Below are 13,574 nucleotides of genomic sequence, written 5' to 3'. Positions count from 1 at the left end.
TTATCTGTTGCTCCTTCATGTCCCAAGTTGAGCTCTGCCTTGGGTATGCTCTGGGGCAGGGGTGAGGTAGCGGGGAATGGAACTCGGGGCTCTAGGAAAACCCCTGGCCTGTCCTGGGGATGGCAGAGTGGAGCTCAGGTATAGCAGGCATGGATTTAGCTGGAGCAGAGCTGTTGGGGGCATAGCTAGGGGGCAGGTACTGAGCTCTCCAGGGCCAACGGCATCCAAGGGTCTCCCAGGCCTAAACCAGCTCTTCTGGACTATGGTCTGGGAGGACCGTGAATTCTCTATCCGGACATCTGGATGGAGGAGGTGAGAGGGTGGTTGCTAGCATCCTGTCTCCTCATCCTCCTGGGACTCTGTCTTGGATAACGACAGGAGGACAACCACAGCTACTATGTGTCCCGTCTGTATGGTCCCAGCGAGCCCCGCAGCCAGGAGCTGTGGGTGGACGTGGCCAAGGCCAACCAGAGCCAAGTGAAAGTTCACAGAATCCTCTCCAACACCCACCGGCAGGCTTCGGTGAGTGCCCCAGTCCCTGGCAGCACTGCCCCGGGCTGGGAGGCTGGGGGCCAGCCCACTCTGCCTGGTGAGTGGGCATGGCTATGGCCTGAGGTCTGGGGTCTGGGGAGTGCCTTCCCAGGGGATCCTAGGGGGCTTGACCGGAGTTGGGGTGCCCACCTGTGGCCCTGGGGGCCTGCCCTGGACATGCCTACCCCCCCACCCCATCCAGATAAGTATGGGACAGTGTGACTGCCCGGCTACCTGGCCTGCATGTTGGCCCTGCTGACTCTCTCCCGTCCCCTGCAGAGAGTGGTCTTGTCCTTTGATTTCCCTTTCTACGGGCATCCTCTGCGGCAGATCACCATAGCAACCGGAGGTAAGGCCTTGTCTGTGGGGCTGGGAGAGGGTGTGGAGATTTCAGCTAGAACCTGGGACCTAAACTGGAAAGGTTCACGGGAGTCAGGGTTTTATAGATGGACTGGGGTGGGTCCCACATGTGGCTCTCTCTTGGGACCCCACTCTCAGGTGAGAGATCATGAGTGTTTCGGACCACCTCCCTCACGTCTGCTGACTTAATTGTGTGTGTGTGTGTGTGTGTGTGTGTGCATGTGTGTGGGTGCACGTGCATGTGTGTCTCCCTCTGGGTCAGCACAGCCCAGTGTGGGCAGTCCCTTGGCCCTTGTGCTTCTGAGTCTGTGAGTGAGAGGGAGGAGACTGCACTGAGAGCCTGTTTCCTGGGACCAGGCTCCCTGTTGATATGAGGGAGCCTATCTTGGATTCCTGTGCACTTTCCAAGGGACAGAGATGGGTGGAGGGGCAGAGAGAACCTTCTCTAGTCTGGGCCCCTTTTGCTCTATATACACCAGACCCATGCCCACCATGTGATGCTGGGGGTCAGAGGTCCAAGACTCACTTCCAGCTCCATCTACACTACTCCTTCCTGCATGAGGAAGCAAGTCCATCTCTGATGACTCATCTACGCTTCTTCCCACCCCAGGCTTCATCTTCATGGGTGATGTGGTCCATCGGATGCTCACAGCTACCCAGTACGTGGCCCCTCTGATGGCCAACTTCAACCCTGGCTACTCTGACAACTCCACAGTTGCTTATTTCGACAATGGTGAGATCAGAGCTCAGAGTTTAATTCATCCAGCTCCAGGGATCCCTTGGTCTAGCCCCCTTTAGAGGCGCCCAAGGCCCAGAGAGGGCAAGGGACTTGCCCACAGTCACACAGCACGGCAGCTACCCTACCTTTGTGTTCATTTTCCTCACCTGGGGACAAAATGCCTGCTACCTGATGAGAAAATTAAGTGAAAACAATTGGCTCTCGGTGCCGCCGTCTCTGGGGTCGCACAGAGTTGGACACGACTGAAGCGACTTAGCAGCAGCAGCAGCAGCAGAGGTGAAATAAACATTAGAGACTTTGTTTCTTACTCTCACCAGGTTCTCTCTTGAGAACCTACCTGCTGCCCCAAGAGAACAGAAGTTTCTACTGTTTCTCCTCCTTTTCATCTCAGGGGGTCAGAATAGGCAAGAAGGACAGGGCAGTGCTTGGGGTTGGAGATGATTCAGGTACAATTACAGTACCTGGTTGGGGGCGGGGAGGGTGCAGCAGGGTCTCCTGGCTCCCCTCCAGCTTGGGAGCCAGACTGTTTGTGGGCTGCCCAGTTTCTGCCTCCTGTCAAATTTCCAAACTGCCCCCATCATCGCTAAAGGCACTAGCTGGTGTCCCATCCACGTGGGCCACCATTTCTGCAGGGCCCTGCTCCCTGCACGACCTCCCTGACCAGCCAAGTCTCTGCTCTCCTCACCAGGGACAGTCTTTGTTGTTCAGTGGGACCACGTCTACCTCCAGGGTCGGGAGGACAGAGGCAGCTTCACCTTCCAGGCGGCTCTGCACCAAGACGGCCGCATTGTCTTCGGCTACAAAGAGGTGAGTGGGCCATTCTTTCATTCAACAAATATGTCGAGGCCCTGTAGTGCGCCAGACTTAGGGTGTGGTGCTGGAGATAAGGAAGTTCACAGGATGGCTGCCGGCCCATCTTTGTGGAGCTGAGAATCTGGCTTGGGGGATAGATAGTAACTGTGGGGGCAAGTGCTCTTAAATAGTGATGCCAGGAAAGCCTTTCACGGGGCTCTTTACCTGAACAGGAGCCTGGGAGGCTCTCCTGAGGAAAAGAGTTGAAATCTTCAGAACGTGTAGGAGTTAAGGAAGCAAAGAGGAGGGTGAAGTGTGTTCTGGGAGGGAGCAAAGCATATGCAAAGGCTCAGTGGCAGGACTGAGCATGGCTGGTATAAAGCACTGAAAGAAGGCGGCCTAGGGATTTCCCTGGCAGTCCAGTGGTTAAGTGCCCGTGGTATGGGTTCCATCTCTGGTTGGGGAGCTAAGATTCTACATGCCTCCCAGCTGAAAAAGCAAAACAGAAACAATATTGTAACAAACTCAGTAAAGACCTTAAAAATGGTCCACATCAAAAAAAAAAAAAAAAATCTTGAAATTTCAACACCACTCTGGCTTCAAAGTGGAGAGCACAGGGCTGGGACTCAGAGGAAATGCTGGGAGATGATGCAGGAGAACCGGCCAGCTTGGGGTAGGGTGGGGGTGATGGAGAAAACTGGATAGATTTGAGAGCCTGTTAGGAGGCTAGTTAACAGGATTGGAGATGTGTTTGACAGAGGAGGAGGGAAATGAAAGGAAGCTGGGAGAGGCTGAGGGTGACTCCTCCATGGAGGTGCCATTCACAAAGAGAAAGAAAAGAAAAAGGAAATGTGTTTGGAGATGATGTGGGGAAGACTTGGAATTTGGATGGGCCCATTGGGTTGAGATGTCTGAGCCCTCCAGGAGCCAATGCCCACCAGGCAGATGGGTCTGAAGCTCCAAGAAGAGCTGGTCCAAGAGTGTTTCGGGGGTAGATGGAGCCTCTTCTTCCCCGCCTGCAGATCCCTATACCCGTCCTGGAAATCAGCTCGTCCCAGCACCCTGTCAAAGCAGGCCTGTCAGATGCCTTCATGATTCTCAATCCATCCCCAGATGTACCAGGTGAGACCCCATGGACCCACAGAGATCCCTGGACGGGGCTGGACTCAGCTCAGATTAAGCCAGACTGGTGGGGGAGAGGGCAGTGGTAGGAAGTGGTTGGGGGGGCGGGTAGGAGGAGTTAAGTGGGAACTGAGGGAAGAAAAGGGGCAGAGTGAGTTTCAACTTCTCTTCATTCGAGCTGAGGAACCATTTTTCCAATAAAATTTCCAGTGGGAGGCACTGCTCTGGTGGTGGAGGGGGGTGGGGAGCCAGGGCCCTTCCATTTAGCACACCCTCCACTTAGAAAAATCTCCAAAGACACTAAATTAGGGTTTATTAGTCCTCCCAGCACACAACCGTAATTGCCTCCCAAACCCAGATGATAGAAGGAGCGTCACAGCGGGCTTCAGGAGACAGGAAAATTAGATTTCTCTCCTGTCCCTGATCCCCGTTCCCCAATTCCCCTTCCTGGAGGCAACCAGGGCCACCAGGGTATTTCTAGAGCTACAAGCCTTCGGGTAAGTATACATAAGTGTATTTATCATAAACAATGGCATAAGCTGTCCTCTGTTCTGCTCCTGAATAAAGTATATCCTGCCCATCTTTCTGGATCACTCTTTTTAATAACTGTACACCCCTTGCATGGATGTACCTTAATTGAACCAGTCCCCTGGGCCCAGACTTTTCAGTTGTTTTAATCTTTCTTTACAACAAATAATACTGCAGTGAATATTCTTGCAAATATGTACTTTTATGCTCTTGCATGAATATTTCCATAAGATTACTTCCCATCACTTCACCTGTCCCTCCACTGTCCCTTCTCCCACCCCCAAACTCCCAGCACTCTAGCGAGTGGCTCAGACCCTGCTCTGTTGCACAGTCAACTACTCTAATTGGTTGGTTAAAACCTATACTGAGCCAGTTACTAAAGAGTTTCAATATCATCCTGATTGTATTAGTTAGCTACTGCTGCATAACAAATTGTGCCAAAACTTAGAGGCTTAAAACATTATCTCAGGGTTTCTGTGGATCAGGAAACAAAGCATGACTTAACTGGGTCCTCTGGTTTAGACTCCTTCACAGGCTGCTCTCAAGGTGGTTGCCAGGCTTGCCTCAGTGACTGCTGGGGGGACATCTAAGAGCTTTCATGTGGTTGTGACAGGATTCAGTTCCCCCTTCGGATCTGGCTGCGTGAACGTCCCCATAGGACAGTTCATACTGTGGCAGCTGGCTTCCATCAGAGCAGGCAAGGAAGACAGCAGTAGAGGGTGAGCGAGAGGGAAGCCAGAGCCTTCTCATAACCTCACCACTTTTGCCACCTTCTGCTGGTTGGAAGGAAGTTCCTAGGTCCAGCCCACACTCAAGCTGGGATTAAACAGGGTGTGAATCCCAGGAGGCAGGGATCACTGGGGTCATTTAGGGGCACACTGATTACAACCCCATCCCTAGATACTGAGCTTATAGTTATCTTATTGGATTATCCTGCAGCACTGTAAATGAAGTCTGTGCATTTGTCTCTTTCTAAATGAAGATAAGGAGGCCCAGAGAGGTGGCGTGACTTGCTTTTACACAGCTCTGAGGGTTAGAACTGAAACCCAAATCCTCTGTATTTTAAACCCTAGTGTCCACCATTGAGGCTTTCTAAATCCAACCAACTCCCACTCCATCCAGAGCGGGCAATCCTTCCCTCCTCAGTTCCCCAAACACCCACAGCACTGTGTGCACACACCCAGGCTGTTTTATAGGAAGGACTGTTCTTGGTATCCATGCCTCCCTGCCCCTCCCCACGGCCCTGTTTTGCGCACCTCAGGGGTGGGGTCTGTGCCCCCCTCGCAGGCCCTGTGCCCAGCGGCAGGAAATGTGTGTTGGATCCAGCTGTAGAATGAGGGTGAGTTAGAGGAAGTCAGATCCCCCGAGAGTGTCTGCCTCTGAGGCTCCTCTGTGGTTCTAGAATGAAAGGCTGTTTTAGAGCAAGCCAGGGAGATGTGGGGAGGTGTGGTAATGAGGGGCGAGGGAGGAAGCAGAACCCACCTGAAATAACAGGAGGGCGGCTGCGCCTGTTCTGTGAGACCTGGAGGAAATACAAGGGCTGTTGTGGGAGCGGCCAAATCAGGTGGCTCCAGCTGTGGTTCATGAGGCGCTGAGTCTACCAGCCAAGGGAAACCCACGTCTGACTCTAGACACTGCCCAGCAGTTCCTGGCCTCCAGGCTCCCTGCCCCCTGTCCCCTGTCTCCCTACTCCTTGTTGTCACTGCCAGACAGAGCTGATCTTGTCATTCTCTGGCTCCTTATGGCCCAAAACATGAATTCAGAGTTCTTAGCATGGCACTTGGGGCCTACACAGCTGGGCACAGCTTACTGTTTCATTTTTCTTTCAGTGTTATTGAGTCGTGTCCGACTGTTTGCGACCCCATGGACTGGAGCCCTCCAGGCTTCTCTGTCCATGGGGATTTTCCAGGCAAGAATATTGGAGTGGGTTACCATGCCCACTAGGGGATCTTCCCAGCCGAGGGACTGAACCCAGGTCTCCCGCATTGCAGGTGGAGTCTTTGCCGTCTGAGCCACCAGAGAAGCCATAAAGCACTGTGTAACTTTCAGGCGTTAGAGCATAAGGATCTGACTTACATACATCATGAAATGATTACAATGTTTAGTTAACATCTCCCATCTCATGAAGATGCAAAATTAAAGAAAAAAAATAGACTTTTTTCCTTGTGATGAAAACTCTTAGGATTTATTCTCTTAATAACTTTCATGGATAACATACAACAGTGTTAATTATATTTCTCACATGTATTATGGGCACAGGCCTACCCTTATGGGCTGGTCTCTGAACCCTCCTGTCACCCACCACTCTGTCCAGTCAGCACTGGTCTGCATGCCCTGTGTTCCCCAAACATGCCAAGAGGGAATCTGCATCTTTCGGATGCAGTTCCTCATGTAAAAGCCACCCCCTACCCTAGTCCTTTTACCACTTGGCAAAATCCTACTTATCCATTGGTCCAGCTTCCTCCATGCAGCAGAATTCACGTTCCTCCTCCATCCTCCGGGCACTTTGTTAAGAGCTTTAATATAGAACTCTTGACACCATCCGGCCTCATTCGTCTTCTCCCCAACTAGCTGTGAGCTCCTTGGGGCTCCAGCACTTAGCCCAGTGTCTACAGCAGGGCAGGTGCTCAAAAAATGATCCCTGGAACAGGTGCTGAAGAGACTGGGTGTGGTAGAGACCGTGTGCTCTGCCCTCTGGTGACCCTAAGTGAGAACAGAGCCTGACATCTGAGTTTAGGGGTGAGTGCTCTGATAACCGTATCTCTTTCTGTCAGAGATTTTTCAGCTTGGGGATCAGGTGTGGACTTGAAAGGAGCACTGAGGTGTGGGTGAAGTAAATCACATGTATGCATTTTTCTAGAGCAGTATCCATGGCCTTCAGTGGATTTTAAATAGGCTACAACTCCTGCTTTTCAGAGTGATGGCTTTTATGTGGCTGAGAGATCAGATTCCTCTGGGTCTGATAATCAACCCAGCAAATAGGGAATTCATTTGAATTTGGTTGAGATGCAAATATTGGGTTGGCCAAGAAGTTCGTTTGGGTTTTTCCATAAGATATTATGGAAAATGAACTTTTTGGCCAACCCAATAACAATACATTTCAAAAAACCATGATAGAAGTTCAGGGAGAGGCCTTTGGTCCACAGACAATGTCACTGTGGGAGTCACTGTGGATATTCCTGTTGTCCCAACCCACCTGTCCCATAGAATAGGCGATGTCCCTGCCCTGGCACCCAAGCTTGCCTCCTCCCTGCCTGGGGTGCTGTGAGGAGTGGCATTTACTCCCCATTATTCAACTGAACCATGTCTGGGGGACTCTCTCCTTCCCCCAGGCCCCCAACACTTTACTCCCACCCCTGTCTGAAGGTGGACGGAATTCTGCACAGTCTCATGTCTGGGGATTGAGGGAGGAAAACAGGCAGAGTTTCTCTTACCATCACTTCCTTGAAGAAACCGCTCTGCAGGCTTTGGAGCAGAGAGTCTGCAGAGTGTGCTTTGTTGCAGAGAAAAGATTCAGATTAGTAGCGTCTGTTTGCAGAAGCAGGCAAAACATACAGAGTAGTTGATACACTCTGTATTTGACTGGCGGGGGGCCCAGAAGTCAATATAATTTCCTCTATTCATTTAAGAAACCCTGTCTTTCACGGACAGTATAAAAGCAACTTTAGGGTCTCCAATATAAAAACTGATAGATTCTGAATTAATGGAATCGATTAATGAGGATTTCCTTATTAAAACTCCAAATGGCAACCTGCCACTTGGCTGGCCCCAGAATAGCCTTGGATGGCCCAAGCACTGGAAACTTCTCCTGTTCCAGAACCTTCCTTTCGTTTCAAAGGCAAACTTGAGAAATGTGGCGGCGGCCCGAGCTGTACCTTGGTGCTGGGTGGGGAAGAGGAGGCCCGGGAACTGGCAGCAGAGGAGTGAGAAGGAGCAGCCAAGTGAGGGCACGGGAGGGGGTATCGTCACCGTATCCAGCCCATTTTGTCATCTCCCTGCTCCTGATAAGGATCCTCCATGGTGCTCTTTTCTTGTGGCTCTTTATCCATCCTGGTGCCCTCCCCCAACCCCGCCCCCATGAACCTGATTTTTACTTTTATTTTCTGTTTTTCCTTCTACTCTGCTCCCTGAGTGTTTACTTTCCTTGTCTCCTCTCCTCCCTCAGTCCCTTTTCTACTTTGCATCTGTGTTGAGGGGCCTCCCCTGCTGGGCTGCAAGCTCCTTGGGGTATAAGATTCTCATTGTATTTATCTCTGGGGTCCCCTGCTAGGGCTCGAGTCACGATTATTAAATGAATAACTGAATGAGCAGAGGAAGATATGAATGAATAAATGAAAAATGCCTCCTGATCCACCATCTTCCATTTTTTTGTATGGTAGCCACCATCTCGGAGGGAAGTTTGTGGCTGGATCTGTCAGTCTGATTTCTTCTGATCAAACCAAACCCCTCCCACTGGTGTCTGGTGTGGAAACAAAACGGGACATGCCAAGCTCTCCTTTGAGCCACGGACGTCTCTTGATTGCATGGCAGGGCTCACCGGGTCTGGATCTTAGCATTTCTGAATGTTTGATGAGTGGAAGCAGAGAGAACACAGAACGTCTCAAACTGCCAGGAATGTGGCTCTGGGGCGGCCACCATCTCGGTTCCGGGAGGGATCTGTTGGTCACGAAGACGGACATCATCATCTTGGGCGAGCCCCAGATGTTGGCAAGATAATCCAGATGCAAGTAACACAGACTGGGATACTAAGGGTTCTGTTTATTGAGAAATAAAAGTCTTACCAAATCAGACACTTAAACAAGTACAAGTTGGCCGCTGAAGTGAGCAAATATTTTTAGTCAGAGATGTTTCCGTCCACCCACCCTCCTCCCCCTTCTTACCACACACATCTCCCCTTCCCTGCTGGTGGGGCTGTGCTGGGTTTTGGAGGATATATCCCATTATCTCTGGCTGAACCCTCACTTAAGGCACATCCCCACTCCCCAGCTGGCTGGTTGGAGACCCATCCCTAGATTCTGGGGTAGGGTTTACTGGGAGCCCCGCCTTCCCCAGCTGCTCCTTGCTCCTGTCTATCCCTAAACTCGACTCTCTTGACAAGTTCATGCATCTCTCTTCATGCCTCAACACTGACCCCTTTGTCCTATTTCACCTTCCTTCTAACTGAGGTTTGATTCCTGGGTCGGGAAAATCCGCTGGAGTAAGGGATAGGCTACCCACTCCAGTATTCTTGGGCTTCCCTTGTGGCTCAGCTGGTAGAGAATCCCCCTGCAATGTGGGAGACCTGGGTTCGATCCCTGGGTTGGAAAGATCCCCTGGAGAAGGGAAAGGCTACCCACTCCAGTATTCTGGCCTGGAGAATTCTAGGGACTGTATAGTCCGTGGGGTCACAAAGAGTTGGACACGACTGAGTGACTTTCACTTTCACTTTCCTAACTGAGAGCCAGCTCTCCCCTACAGCGCTGTAGGTAGAGACACCCTGGAAGCCAATACTCCTGCTTTAAGCTCTAACTTCGGAAGGGTCTGGCTTTCTGTGGCCCATTGCGGGTGGCCCTTTTGAGAAAGGCCATAATCTGTGGTGGGCTGGGGAGGAAAGGCGTCCTTCCTTTGTGCTGCGGGCTGAAGTTATGATAAATTGCTAGGGTTTTCCTGACTATTTATAAGCCATTCATTCGTTCACAGTCCTTTCTCAAGACCCTGTTGTGTGCCAGGCCTGGGGCGAGGGGCTGGGGGACAGAGACGTATAACTTGCAGGCTCTGCCCTTGGGGAGCTCACAGTCTCAGGGGGCGGGTGGCCAGCAGAGTAAATGTTTGTGAAGCGGGTGACATTGGGTGGGGCACAGGGGGCTGTGGAGCTCAGAGGAGGGGCCACTAACTGCATCCCTGCTTGGGGGATGTCTTCAAGGAGGACCTGTCATTTGAGTTGAGCCTTGACAGAAGAGGCAGATTAAGGAATAAATGTTTACACCTTGACAGAAGGGGGAGATTAAGGAATAAATGTTTACACAGAGTTTAGACTCCAGGGCCTCAGACATCTTGGAAGACCTGGTTTCACATTTACTTTTATCCTATTCCATTTTGGTGTTGAAGGGGGTGATTTTTCAGTAGAGTTGGCCCCTGGGGGTGGTGGGTGGGATGGAGCTGCGAAAGGCTGCCTGGAAGTTTCCCATCCTCCACCTAAGGTCTCACATGGCCCAGGCTCAGTCGAAGTCCTGGCCACTTTTACAGAGAAGTTGGTGTCACACAGGGAGGGCCCTACCGCACCTGTGGGCTGTTGGGTGAATTGAAAATTGGAGCCTCTTCTGAGCAGATAATCTCTCACCTCAATCTCTTTCAGACCCACCCCTGCTTGGCAAGGGGCGTTTCTTATATCAAAAAAATCTCGTGTGTGTGTGTGTGTGTGTGTGTGTGCACATGTAGGCGCTCACATACACACACGTGACTCTGTGTGTGTGTGTGTGTGTGTGTGTGTGTGTGTGTGTGCAGGCGCTCACATGTGCACATGTGAGTGGGTGGTACTCACATTTGGAGTGCAGACCTTTGAGGTGGGTCTGCAGATTCCTCTTTAGTTCCAGGGGAGCTTTGTGGCCACCCGCGCCAGAGCAGTTTCCTTTGTGTTGCACAGAATGTCTCAAGGACATTCTGTGGTTGCAGACGTTTTAGGGACAGAGGTGTCCCCAGGCTCTGCCACAGAGAAGAGAGCACAGTGGAAAGAAAGCATGCTTTGGGGTCATCACCTGGGGTTCAGTCCTGGCTTAAGCAGGAGGTGTTAGTTGCTCAGTCATGCCTGACTCTTTGTGACCCCATGGACTGTAGCCCACCAGGCACCTCTGTCCGTGGAATTCTCCAGACATGGTTTGCCATTCCCTTCTCCAGGGGATCTTCCTGACCCAGGGATCGAACCTAGGGTCTCCTGCATTGCAAGTAGATTCTTTGCCATTTGAGCCAAGCTATAGATTGAGGATAAATAGATGATAGAAACATAACTGAAATGTTCTTTTGAGCAGTATATGCTGCCCTAGATTTTTCGTTCAGGTTGGGGTGCCCAGCTGTCGCACAGGACACTCTGCTTTTTATGGATGCCCTTACTGAGTTCACTCCAGTGTTCTTGCCTGGAGAATCCCAGGGACGGAGGAGCCTGGTGGGCTGCCGTCTATGGGGTCGCACAGAGTCAGACACAAGTGAAGCGACTTAGCAGCAGCAGCAGCAGCTACTGAGTTCTGCCACCTTAGGAAACTTTTCTCAAAATCACCTTCAGCTGGAAGGAAACTTATATCATCTATTCTGGGCTTCTAGTGACAAAAAACCCAGCTGAAACTAGTTCAGCTGAAAAGGGGTGCATTGGGAATACTGAAGTAGCCCAAAGAACCAAAGGAAGAGCCAACACCTGGGAAGATAGGGCCAGGGCAGGTCCGGGACTCCAGGGACTGGGGTGCCACCAGTATTCCATGCTTCTTTCCCCAATATAGCTTCATCTTCTAGCTTTCCCCATGAGACTGGAACTGTGGCCATTCATGGACACCAAGCTTGCATCTTCTCAGCATTATTACTAGAGAACAAAGGGCTGCGTGGTTACAATTAAAAAGTCCCAGGGAAGGTCTCTGATTGGTCCGACTTCATCAGATGCCCAACCCTGGACCAATCACTGTTGGCCAGGGAGGCAGAGTCATGAAAGAAGATACAGTACAGACCACATGTAGGAAGGGGCTGGGGGCAGTTCCTTCTGTTTCCAGAAGGAAGAAGGGCTGCTGGGTAGGCCAAATACTAAGTGGCCCTTTCCCCTCATGGGAAAGCTCATTCATGAAACTCAGCTGCTTGCAGCCTGTGTTTTGGAGCTGAAGGAAACCAACCGCAAGTCATGGTTCTTCGGTGGGCATGGGGGAAATATCAGAGCATCTCAGACTGCCATTTTAGGAAAAGTCTTTCTATCTACAATTCCAGCTTTTTCCAGCAAGGGTGTTGGGGCAGTAATGTTTTTCCACTTCACAGATAAGAAACTGAGGCCCTAAGGGTATCCAACTTGTCAGGAGCAGAGCTTGACTCAGAATTCAGGTCTTTTGACTCTGAGGTCCCCTAGGAAGTTTCTGCAGGGACTGAGGCAGGATGTCAACCTGGCTCCAGCCCTTGAACCATCAAGGAGAGGAGAGGATCTCCGAGGTCAGCCTGTCCATCTGCAGACATTTGCAGAGCATTCACTGTGGGTCAGGTTCAGGACCAGATGATCGCAGTTGACTGGTCTCCACCCTCCAAATTGACCATCATGACTACATCATGCAAGGAGTGCAGTGGGAGGAGGGCCTGGGGCAAAGGGGGTAATAGGAGGGAGCTGGTCAAGGGGGGCTGCTCAGAGAAAGTGGCCCTCAGCTAGATCTGAAAGAGTGGGATAGACAAGAAGAGAAGGGGTGGAAGAGTGTGATGGGTCAAGGGAACAGCAGCTGTGAAGGCACAGAGGGTGGACTCCTGTGCTCTGGCCCCAGCGGCAGCTGGGCCTCTGCATTGTCAGCCTACTTATGACATAGGATTGACTACTCACAGTCAACTCCCCTCCTCCTGTCTCTCCAGAGTTTCAACAGCATCATCCCGGGATGACGGTTTTACTTCCTGCCCTTGGGGGCTGCATACTGACTCTTGGTTCCTCTCACTACAATCTCCTGCCCCTCTGTCAGGCTCCAGGCCCCAAAGCCTATGAAATGCTCCCAATGATAGGCTCTGTCTCTGTTTCAGAATCTCGGAGAAGGACCATCTTCGAATACCACCGTGTGGAGCTGGACCCCAGCAAGGTCACCAGCACATCTGCCGTGGAGTTCACCCCGTTGCCAAGTAAGTAGGGCTTGTCCCCAGTGATGGAAGAGAGGCATTCTGCCATCCTGGCAAGAGCACTGAAGTCAGACTGAGTTCCATCCCAGGCTCACCAAGGTCCCCTGTCTAGATACGGCCACCTGACTTCTCTGGGCCTCCGTTTCTCATTTGTAACATGGGCCTCACACTGCCTCCTTCCCAGGGCTATGGTATGGGTGAGAACTGCACTAGGTAGAGCTGAGGATGCAAATCAAAGTCCAGACACTCACTGGCACATCCCAGGCCCAGGGCATGGCTTGTGCTTGATACATGACAGCTGCTGGTATTAACGGGCTTCGCCCGTGGCTCAGAGGTAAAGAGTCAGCCTGCAGTGCAGGAGCTGCAGGAGACACAGGATTGATCCCTGCATCTGGAAGATCCCCTGGAGGAGGGCATGGCAACTCATTCTAGTATTCTTCCCTGGAGAATCCCATGGACAGAGGAGCCTGGTGGGCTACAGTCCATGGGGTCACAAGGCGTCGGATACGACTGAAGCGACTTAGCACGCAGGCGCTGTTATTAACATGTAATTGTAACCCAGGAAAGAGATACCTCTGATAACTTGGATTGAGCTCGTAGAAAAGATAATACAGGAACTGAATGGAACCGTAAGTTTATCATTGCATTTTCTTTAGAGGAGGCGTGATGCTGGCATCCACAGGCAGAA

The 13,574-nt window shown here is 51.5% G+C and overlaps 1 protein-coding gene across 1 annotated transcript in view; it reads left to right on the top strand.

The window, feature by feature from the left end:
* The window catches only part of PLXDC1 (plexin domain containing 1), a 66,527-nt gene that overhangs the window by 30,556 nt on the left and 22,397 nt on the right, over nucleotides 1-13,574 (top strand). Inside the window, 6 exon segments of the mRNA NM_001099077.1 lie at nucleotides 379-522; nucleotides 811-880; nucleotides 1,502-1,624; nucleotides 2,319-2,437; nucleotides 3,445-3,544; nucleotides 12,794-12,889. Of these exon segments, the coding sequence (NP_001092547.1) occupies nucleotides 379-522; nucleotides 811-880; nucleotides 1,502-1,624; nucleotides 2,319-2,437; nucleotides 3,445-3,544; nucleotides 12,794-12,889 (652 nt within the window).

Source organism: Bos taurus, chromosome 19, assembly GCF_002263795.3.
Source record: "Bos taurus isolate L1 Dominette 01449 registration number 42190680 breed Hereford chromosome 19, ARS-UCD2.0, whole genome shotgun sequence".
NCBI lineage: Eukaryota > Metazoa > Chordata > Mammalia > Artiodactyla > Bovidae > Bos > Bos taurus.
This window is presented reverse-complemented; position numbering and strand designations above follow the sequence as displayed.